This window comes from Cynara cardunculus (genome assembly GCF_001531365.2).
Source record: "Cynara cardunculus var. scolymus isolate 2C chromosome LG 1, CcrdV1, whole genome shotgun sequence".
Classification (NCBI taxonomy): domain Eukaryota; kingdom Viridiplantae; phylum Streptophyta; class Magnoliopsida; order Asterales; family Asteraceae; genus Cynara; species Cynara cardunculus.
The window spans coordinates 8,841,159-8,851,480 of record NC_037528.1 but is presented as its reverse complement, the minus strand read 5'-3'; the positions used below and the strand labels follow the sequence as shown (position 1 = coordinate 8,851,480).

At 33.2% G+C, this 10,322-nt stretch overlaps 2 protein-coding genes across 2 annotated transcripts; both read right to left on the bottom strand.

The window, feature by feature from the left end:
- On the bottom strand, window positions 1-4,508 carry LOC112517636 (pre-rRNA-processing protein ESF2). Its single transcript, XM_025124998.1, has 8 exons — window positions 4,432-4,508; window positions 3,009-3,253; window positions 2,749-2,812; window positions 2,505-2,572; window positions 2,323-2,412; window positions 2,002-2,132; window positions 442-588; window positions 1-363 (listed from the first exon to the last, which is right to left on the bottom strand). The coding sequence occupies exons 2-8, from the start codon at window positions 3,250-3,252 to the stop codon at window positions 343-345; spliced, it is 765 nt and encodes a 254-aa protein (XP_024980766.1). The 5' UTR covers window position 3,253; window positions 4,432-4,508; the 3' UTR covers window positions 1-342.
- Window positions 4,509-6,422: 1,914 nt separating this feature from the next.
- On the bottom strand, window positions 6,423-10,073 carry LOC112525970. The gene is made up of 3 exons (XM_025136311.1): window positions 9,822-10,073; window positions 6,913-7,079; window positions 6,423-6,768 (listed from the first exon to the last, which is right to left on the bottom strand). The coding sequence occupies exons 2-3, from the start codon at window positions 7,040-7,042 to the stop codon at window positions 6,539-6,541; spliced, it is 360 nt and encodes a 119-aa protein (XP_024992079.1). The 5' UTR covers window positions 7,043-7,079; window positions 9,822-10,073; the 3' UTR covers window positions 6,423-6,538.
- Between the last annotated feature and the right edge of the window lie 249 nt (window positions 10,074-10,322).

Here is a 10,322-nt window from a genome sequence, read left to right as displayed (position 1 = left end):
TAAGAAAATTTGTGAGGATATGATCTTTCATGACAAAAATACCGTCATACAACAATGTTATATATTTACTACAAGAAAGGGTATAATAGTAAAATTGACATCTTTCTTTTTCTTCTCCTCCGTTCTAATCAAGAAACAAATGAAAAAACTCTTTCCTTTCCGTCCTTCTGTTTCTTCCCAAATTCAAGAACACAGTGAGTAGAACGATTGTTTCCAGAAAGCTTAAGCGGAATAAGGTAAAACAAAATATTTGCATATAGCACAAGGTTTTTGTCACAAAATTGCGTTGTTACAAGGAGCTGGAGTGGAGTAACTCGATGAAAAGATCAAAACTTCGACTCCTCACGAAGAACCACCGAAGACCTACAAACAGATGAATGTTGTTAACCAACAAGCTTCAGGTTTCAAATAAGGTGCAACAGCAATACTGAATACACTCACCCCGGCCAAAATGTCCTTGGAGAGTCCAGCCTTTTGCTTTTCAGCACCGTCTCTCACTGGCTTTGTTTGCCGAAACTGGCGTGTCACTTTCGCCGCCTGCTGCTCATCACCCGGGACCTCACCACCCGCTTGTTGGATCTTACGTTTCTGCAAAACCCAAGTAATATGATTGCCAGACTTTTTGCACGCTAGAACGAGCAATATTAATTGCAGTAATTCTTGTAAATGAGAATAAAGCACATAAAGCTCGATTTATTAGTATCTAGGATTCCAGCCTTCACGCTGATCCACTATTTGGGATAGAGGACACGTCTACATACATGCCAGGATCACATACCACAAGTTACCAAAAGCAAACAACACAATTCCCCACTTCAATTCAATTTTTATTCTTTCCATAAAACTAATGTGATCCTTGCGTCATCCGAATTCTATCAAATATTTGAGCTTTATTGAATGAACAAAGGATGTGTTGAGCTTTTTCCTCTGATTGAGTGATCCTATCGATGGGATGATGCCATAGGTTCATGGTTTTTAAAAATTGTTTGAGGTTTACACCTCGAGGTGAGGAGGCCCAAAACCGCACCTGAGGCGACGTCTCTTGGACCCTGGACAAGGCTTACGCCTTGGTTCAGTGAGGCGTGAGGCGATGTCGAGGCATAAGCCTCACATGATCTACTTTGATAATGGTTTTTTTTTTACTTTTTCTATAAGCTTTATGGCATTAGTAGTACTTCTCTTTATCGTACTAGTCTTCTTGTATTTTTAAAAACTAAAAGTCAAAGCACAATGGCCCGAACGTGTATTTTTAAAATTTTGAAACCGAAAAAGCGGGTACTTTCTCATCTAAATCAAAAAGTGTGGTTGGACCCTTCCTCTTCCTCCAAGCAACCAATTTTTCAAAACCTTCTCAGCCAGTCTCACAGTTTCACTCTTTCATATGTCATGAACCACCGAACCACGCCTCTTAGTAATTTAGTAGTATATATATACAAATGTGTATATATTTGTGTAGTATATATACGTATTTTAATGTATCTATATTTCCACCTCATGCTTACGCCTCGGACCGCCTCGAGGCCCGATTCCGCCTTTTAAAACCTTGCATAGGTTTAGGGAAATTTACAGAAATGGTCAAAGCTAACAGGTGGTTTCACTTTTTAGCCACTATCTAACCCAAATTCACTTTTTAGCCAATCTTTACGCAGAAGGCTTAAGCTTATGCATACAGATTGGTTTCGGCAAAAGAAAAAAGAAAAAAAGAGATTTCTGCATAAGGATCCAGAAATCTTACGCATATAGTGGAATCCTTAAGTGTGAACTTTTTCTGTGAAAAACCAATCCTTGTGCATACGCGTAAGCCTTCTGCACAAGAGTTGGCTAAAAAGTGAAACTCTATTTGTTGGTTGGCTATTTATGTCAATTTCCCATACATAGGTTTATCTCGGGAGAGATACTTCACAGTTTTTCTAGGATTCTTTTCAGGCCATGTTTTTCTATTTCTCAAAGTTTTCTGGTTGAGACAACTGATGTAACCTGTAAATATAAATTCAAGAATACCTTCTTCAGTCGTTCATCTATAGAACTTAAAGCACGAGACTGATCAACTTTTGAAAGATAGAAATCCCGCTCCTTTTTAGCTGCTGACAGTTCCAGTGCTAGTTTTTGCTCTCTTGTGGCGTTCTTATATGCTGCATTACAAGTAATGGAGTTAATAACAAAGACAAATGATGCAACACATATATCAAATTTAATTAAAAAAAGTGAAATTTGATGATAAAATCACTGCACAAATTTCACTAGCAACCAATGTGCATGGTGTAAAGCAAAATTTTGCACATAGTTAAACTATTTCATATTTTCATGCCGGAAAGGTCATACCAATCTCTTCCGTGAGATGATCCCATTTGAATTTACTCAAGTATTTAATGTTCCAAAGATCATAATAGAATGACGACTTCTTCTTTCCACCTAAACATGCAAGGAACGTAAAATTAGATAATTAGCAATTACTAAACGGAACCTGGAACTAAATAGAAACATATGATCATTTGCATGCATACCTACTTGTTCACCATTCAACATTGAAGCAACCCTTTTAGCAACGTTCTTATTGGTAAATTCAACCCATCTACATGCATACAACAAGTGTCAATATATTCTAATGAAGACATGTATCTCCCAATGCCTTTGGGTGAACCAGAACTCTAAGAAAGCTCGTTCTTATTCTAGGCTATAGCTTCTAAATTGTTGAGAACTCTTGATCATCCAATACTTTTCCCTTCAGTTTTTTCAAATAAAACTTACCCTTCTGTGAACCCTTGTCCACGAAAACCACCAGCTTTTTTACGATGCACATGAGCAGCAGGATCTGAAGAATTTTTATTGAAGTATGAAAAGTTAGGTTCTAACAAAACCAAATGATTCGAGAGTTGTAACTTCAATAAAGGCATGATTTGACGAATCAAATTATCATTCTTCTAGGAAGGTTCATTTTCATGAAGTAGATTCATCATCTAAAACAACAATAAGACTGAAAAGAAACAAAAGTAAAAATTAAGAAAAACCTTCAGGGGTGAGATAAATTCTTTCTAGCTCTCCGTATTGAGATAGGATTTGACGAAGCTTTAAAGGATCCATGCGAGGAGGAATTCGGCTCAAGTAGCAGACCCCACGTTTATCAGCCTTAGCAGCTTCCTTCAATAGACGTATTTTCCTTTTCTTTTTACGTTCTGCCTTTAATTTGTCTAACTCTGCATCTGGCAATTCCTTTGTGGAATCCTCTCTTTTGACTTGTTCTTCCTCGGACATTCTTCAAAACAAAAAACGTGGGAAGAACTCAGTAACATTCAAGTGAACAATTAAGAGCAAAAACGACATTATAAGATACTATTATGGTGTTAAAGAACTGGCCAAGAAAAAGACAAACGATCATCAACGTTTTGTCACATATAGGTTCTTAAAATCCATAAAGAGGTTCATAGAACTTGTAGCAAACAATCATCACCTTTCAGGCAAATGAATAAGTGTTCAAGATGAGATAGTTAGCCACAAAGATATTCAAAGCGGTACAACCAACTAGAAAAAACTCACATCCAACAAAGAACAATTGTGCGTGTTCTTGATAGCATAATTCAAGGGAAGATCTCCCATTGTAAATTTTTCATGCACAAGTGTGTATTTCTTCATGAAATTTATTTAAAAGTCATTGACGGCTTGAACCTTCGTAACCATCGCTTTTGTTGCAGAAAGAAACATGAGCAATTGTGAACCAAAAAGTGCAGAACCATGTTCCGTTTTGCAATTATATTCCTACACTTATATACAAAGTGCCAGAACAACGATTTTTTACGATAGAAAATGGTGCAAGAAGTTAACAACTCCTTTATTCAACTCCAAAACTTGCAGTTGAGACTTGAGAGTTATTCAACATCAAGATTTTTAATGGTGTGAAAGAACCATTGAAGGAAATGAAAGAAGTGCCCGGATGATCATACGAGATAATAATCAACAAAGACAACAAAAGAGTACTTGGAAGAGACAACAACCAGCAAGATGCTTAAAGATCATGACTACATGAGTTCCCATTGATGTAAAACCAAATCAAGCTTAAGACCAACAGAAGCATGTTCCTTTTTTCAGATAAAATTGCAAGGCCTACACAGCTGGAATTGGGGCAAGATAAGGTATGGGATTGATCAAATTAGCTCCAATTTAAACCTTGGATACTATATTACCACAAAGAATACGTGTGCGTTTTTGGGGAGAAACAATTCTATGGCTTGGAACTGAAACCGGATAACTTGAATTGCAATTTTGAAGTCACATTCTATAGATTCATAAAGAAATTTTCCAGAGTAATTCAGTGATGCCAAACAAAGCTAGAATGATGACAAACAGACTTACAAAGAAGACAACAATCTGTAAGTAAACCTAATAAGCAAATCAAGAAACATAAAGAAGAAAACATCAAGATTCAAGAAAGAACACCTGAAGAAGTGAGTAGCGAGAGGAATGGGCGAGGATCGGAGGTCGTCTGGAGTCCGGTTGTGGGTGAGAAACAGAAGATGGGCAGGTAACCTTTTTTGGACAATAGTATACCCTATGCCAATTTAGGTGTTGGGCTTTCTTGGGCTTTTGTTAATGACTTTGATCATTAAAAAAATTATTATACTATTCTTTCAGTTTTTTTTATTATAACAATTATTTTATAAAATATTTTTTTATTAGGACATCGTATTTTTAAAAATTTACTCGTTATAGTATTGGATAATTTTTTAAATTAAATTTACCTGTTATACCAGGTTTATTTATCACCTCATTGTTTATGTAGGTTGTCCACATGTACGATAGTGTTAACATGACATTTCTTATTATGATATTGTACTTTCAAAATTACTTTATTATAACATTACTTTTTTATTATAACATTCTACTTTTAATTTTAAATATTCTTATCATTTAATCATTGTAAATTTAATCAAATATGTTTACTGAAAATTATAATAAATATTATTTAAGATTATAATATTGTTTTTTTTTTGGTTTTTTGATATATTATAGAAAGCAAAAGACACCCTAATTGATAACTGTTTTTTAGTATTAACATATCTGCAATAATATATCAAACAGTACATGAAATTTAATTTTTTTTTTTTACCATTATTTAAGTTTTTTTGTTAAATAAAAAAAAACATTTTCTTAAACCTTTGTAAACAAATCAAAATAGCTAATACATACAAGCATCACAAATACAATTTAATATTATAATTTTTAGTAAATTTATTTGATTAAATTTACAATGTTTAAATGATAAAAAATATATTAAAATTAAAAGACAATGCTATAATAAAAATTGGTGATGTTATAATAAAATAATTTTGAAAGTACAACGTTATAATAAAAAATGTCATGTCAGCATTATCGTATATGTAGACAACCTATATGGACGATGAGGTGGCAAAGAAACCTGGTATAATTGGTAAGCTTAATTTAAAATGTTACCCAATGCTATAATTGGTAAATTTTTAAAAATATGATACCCTAATAAAAAATATATTTTGAAAAAACAAATCGTTCAGACTGGACTGAACCACTAGACCATTCAAATTATAAAAAACAGACAATTTCTTTTTAACACCCTAAACGAATGAAAGCAAGTTTAAGGTCTAGCAAAGCAGGTGGGTGGATGTGTGATTTAACTGAGCTACTTACATGTTAAAATGTATACATGCATGTACTTTTGATTATTTTATGCATCATCACATGTTATTTTTTGTATAGTCTAAGTTGTTGTTTGTTTACTTTTTAATAGTTTTATTAAGAGACAATTTTTGAATCTTTAAGAGGTGAATCTTGTTTGGCAAAAAAAAAGTTTGTCTCCTAATGATTCTAAAACCCTCTGAATGATTTTGTATTCACAAGTCTCTCTTAACCATTTAGCGTTTTAATTTCGTTGTAAATAATTACCAAACAGTTATATTTCATTTTCTACTATATAATTAGCTTCTTAATCATTCTGACCACTTAATCATTCTGCACCAAATGATTTAGCAACTGTCAAACAACCTCTAAGTTGTGTTGAAAGCATTCCAACATGCATGTTGTGTTAAAAAATACAAATTATCTCACTAAACATGTAATATATTCAAACAAGTGTAAAACACATACATAAAACATTTGATAAATGTATCTTATTTTCCAATTGTTAAGAAGTGAGATACTAATCTTTATCATAATTAAGGGGTCACATATATCGACAAGAATCATCATCTTTATTTATCTTATTAAATAACAATTTATGTCATCAAAACAAATTGTTGATAAACACGTTTTACCCGGTAACTGCTTACTAGGTAAAAGTTTTATTCCTTACATAGCGGATGAAATTATTGGTCTTTGTCATGCCTTTTATCAGAATAAATTTTTGGTTTTTATCATATTCATCCGATAAGATAGATAAACTTCTCCTCAAAACGGTGTAAACAGAAAGTTTTCGACATCAATTAAAATCAAAAAATATTTACACAAAATGACATAATTTTCCCCATCCTTAAAATTTCAGCACCATCAACCACCATCAAATCAAGAAAAGAATTTACGGAACAGAAATCGAATTCTTGTAGTCTATGATCCCTTTATACATAATCTGCCAATTGAGAGGCATTGTCTTTCTGCATTTCTTATTATCACAGGAACGATCCATGGCGGCCGCGGCCATCGTCACGTTTGACGACAACTTCTTCGAGTTTTGTTTATTGGTCGATAAAACCTTCAATGCTTCACAAGAGAACCTCACCTTCTTTTTTGTTTGATTTGGCCCTGAACCTATCATGCAGGCATACATCAATACGTTCAAATCGTACAATCTGTCTTTCTTCTTCTTTTTTCGTAAAGAAAGATTGGAATTAACTTATACGTACATAATCAGAATCAAATAAAGAAAAATAGAACGTTCATAAAATCAAATACCCAATTCGAATTCTATCTTTTTCATAAAGTTGGAGACAAGTCGTTTATGAAACTGGTGAGCAAGAATCACAACGCTTCCAGATACAACGAAAACCGTCATGAACCTTGTTCTCAAAGCATCGCTATCCATGGTCGCAAATAATGCTTATCGATTTCCGGGTCTATACCTGCAAGAATAGAAATCGTTGGGGTTTAAAGAATTGGGAAGTAGGGAAAACCATGATGAGAGAATTGCAAAAAAATGGATTTGAATGGGAAATGGTGGTGAAGAAATTAGAGGTTTATAAGGGGTGACGATGAAATGAGGGGCAGAGGATCCAAAAACCATTGGTTTTTATTCTATTATTTAATTAATAGTAATAAATTTAATTTGTATTTTGGTGGTAATTCGATCTACAAATGTTTAGTTTTCTTTTTCAGTTTCTGATTTTAAAATTTCTTGTTCATGTCTGATATCGTAAATAATATTGTTTAGTATTTCAAAAAGAAACACAAGTGGATAACAGATTTTTTTATAAGAGTAAACACAAGTTTTTGTTTCCTAAAAAGCTAAAACCGTCTACGTGCTTAAATAAGTACATAAATTGTTGTAAGGTTGGTTTTCGGTGAGAATGAAAGTTATGATGAGAAAATTAAGAAAGAATGTCACTCTTGGACCAATCATAATTGGATATCAACAACAATTAGCTGCACCAAATTAATTTATGTGAGAATCGCAATTCATGTTTTGGGAGTAACATTAAAAGTGATCCAGGGTCTAGAAACCCTTCCTATGTTTTTCACCTTAACTTATATTCTCACATAATCTTTCGTTGTTGTAATGGTATTCTCACCTTAACTCATATCAATCCCATCTTTTGCTTTTTAGAATCTTCAATTTCTTCAAGAATTTTCATAACTTACTCAAGTCTAGGATTCTCTTTAGAAATAGCCGTTCTATAATCTATCTTTCAAGATAGAGGAAATGTTTGTATACATTCTAGTATCCTACCCCTAACCTTATTTATGGGTTAGGAACATACCCATTACGTTTGGTTTGATTTGGAAATATTAAGCATTTTTATTGTTGATCAAATGGTTTTGTTTACTCTCTTTTGAGTTTCAGACAACATCATATTTGGATAATAATAAATCAAGTGGGCATGTTGAAATATCAATATAGTATCGTATGATTCCCGTTATGAAACCAATGCAAGTGTGCTATAAATTACATCAAATTTGGCACATTTTATTCATTTGTATTCTTTTATTTTTTGAAAAAAATAATATTTTAAAATACAGGTCAATAATATTAATATATAGTCGATCAAGTGTGCAAGTTATGATCTATGTGATTCATGTGATGCAATTAACACAAAAAGTTGTCGACTTATTAAGAGTTTATGGTATGTTGATTTGTTAGTTTCAGTTGTTGATGCTTATGCTAGTTTTGAAAAGATTCATTAATTTGTTAAAAGGATGGTCGTAAAGAAAGCGATATTACAGGTTTTGGGGCTTGTAACATAAAAAACCCTATCCAGCTTAGCTTTGCTATCACCGCTTACCAAATGTTATACTTATTAATGTAAAATAAAGATAGGGAGCTTATATTTCTCATTCAGCTATGCTTATTCTGCTAATCCTTACTCATTACTCATTTTGTTGCAACTTTACAAGAACTTGTATTTCTCATTTTGTAACATATCCGTTTTAAGTAAATGATAGGGTAGAATTTCATTATTAAGCACTTATCAGGTAAGTGCTTAGTAAACGTCTACTAAAAAAAAAGGAAACGCGGTACCATTAATTCGTATGTTACAGTAGATTCTCTTGAAGTTGGATATGCAAACTTTTCAAGATACGTCTAAAAAAATTTGGTCGTATAATCTTTCCCGTCTTGTTTTCATTTTTATACACATTGATTATATGAGTTGGGTTTCGATGAGAAGGAGAATTGAGATAAGAAGCATAAGAAGAGATTTTCATCCTTAGATGCACATTAGGATGAGATGTACTAAGATGAAATGCACCGGATCAATCCCGTATCAAACGCGATTCATGGATGGATTTGAGATTAATAGTGATCAAGGGTTCAAATACCTTCTTACACTTCTCACATGATCTCTCGTCTTGATTATATTACTATGATTTGTACTGTATTGGTTTCTATTTTGTTGCTATATGTGCATGAACACACCTTATAAAATTCTTACACATACTACTCAAATCACCCTAGCATTACCTTTGAAAAATTGAACACCTCATAAATTATGTTAACAGAGTTGAACCATTTTCACAAAACGAAATAACAAACAAGGATACATATACATAGAAAGAGAAGATTACCCTTTAGGTTAAGAAAACAAAGATAGTTCAACAATAATCATAAATAGTTGTTAAGTTGGGTGTAAAATCTCACATCCTTCAAATTAATCGTGGACAGAAAACATGGACGATTAGAACGGCTCTGTTTACAACAGAAGAGGATTAACATTTTGACTATCTTCATGTAGCGAATTAATCGTGGAAGATGAAACTTTTTTCTTGAATATGCACATGAAAATATGAGCAACAGGATCTATCTCATCAAAAATACAGTATTTGATTTAAAATGTAGTTTTACATTATAACAGCTATTAAAAATTCACATTCGACAACGGACTTTGAATCTCCAAAATTCGTGGAGGAAATCTCCAGAGGTAGAGTCGAACAGAAGTATGATCGATCTATATGCAGCTATTGTTTGATGCAACTACACTAATGTGTCCCAATCACAGAGATCGGTTCCGGAAAACCTCCATATGATATAAAATAATCAGATCTAGAGGTATGAAACTCAAATTGAAAAAAGGCCAATTAATATAGACGTAACGTAACGTAAGGAATGACAATAGGGAGTATCATAAATGAAAACATAGTTAGATAATTACCGCCGGTGGAGAGTGTTGTGGCATACATATAGACATGAGCGGAGATTGTAGGTAGATATGATCAGGCGGGGGTGAAATAGAAGACAGGCTGGAGGAGAAGGTGGAGGAGCATGAAGAAAGCGCATGATGTTGAGATGAAGGCGACAACGTAGACCAGTCGGAGAGCCATCGACGACGGCGATCTCAGATCTCGGTGAGAGCGTTATTTGAAAATGTAAGGGTGGGTGGGGTGTGCTTGCTTTTCCATTAGGTCGGTCCCGGTTAATCCTACACGTGTCATTCCACTGGAGGATCTAGTTCTAATGGTCACCTTCTCCCATGCTATTCTAGTTCGCTATTTTTTTTTTGTATTTTCTAATAAAAATATATTGTAGATAATTATGAAAATATAATAATAAGAACATGTACAAATATCATCAACGATTTAAGTAGGAAACTTTACGATGGGTTTGACATACAATATAACATACCTATATTTTACCAATATATCCTTAAAATAAA

Bases quoted from the DNA above. Each gene is read 5' to 3' on its own strand.
- LOC112517636 (XM_025124998.1), bottom strand. From the start codon at position 3,252: ATGTCCGAGGAAGAACAAGTCAAAAGAGAGGATTCCACAAAGGAATTG. The intron at 2,413-2,504 runs GTATGCATGCAA...TTGCATGTTTAG, and splicing joins GTTGAATGGTGAACAAGTAG to GTGGAAAGAAGAAGTCGTCA. The intron at 589-2,001 runs GTATTCTTGAAT...TGGGTTTTGCAG, and splicing joins TAGATGAACGACTGAAGAAG to AAACGTAAGATCCAACAAGC.
- LOC112525970 (XM_025136311.1), bottom strand. From the start codon at position 7,042: ATGGATAGCGATGCTTTGAGAACAAGGTTCATGACGGTTTTCGTTGTA. The intron at 6,769-6,912 runs GTATTTGATTTT...CCTGCATGATAG, and splicing joins AAAGATAGAATTCGAATTGG to GTTCAGGGCCAAATCAAACA.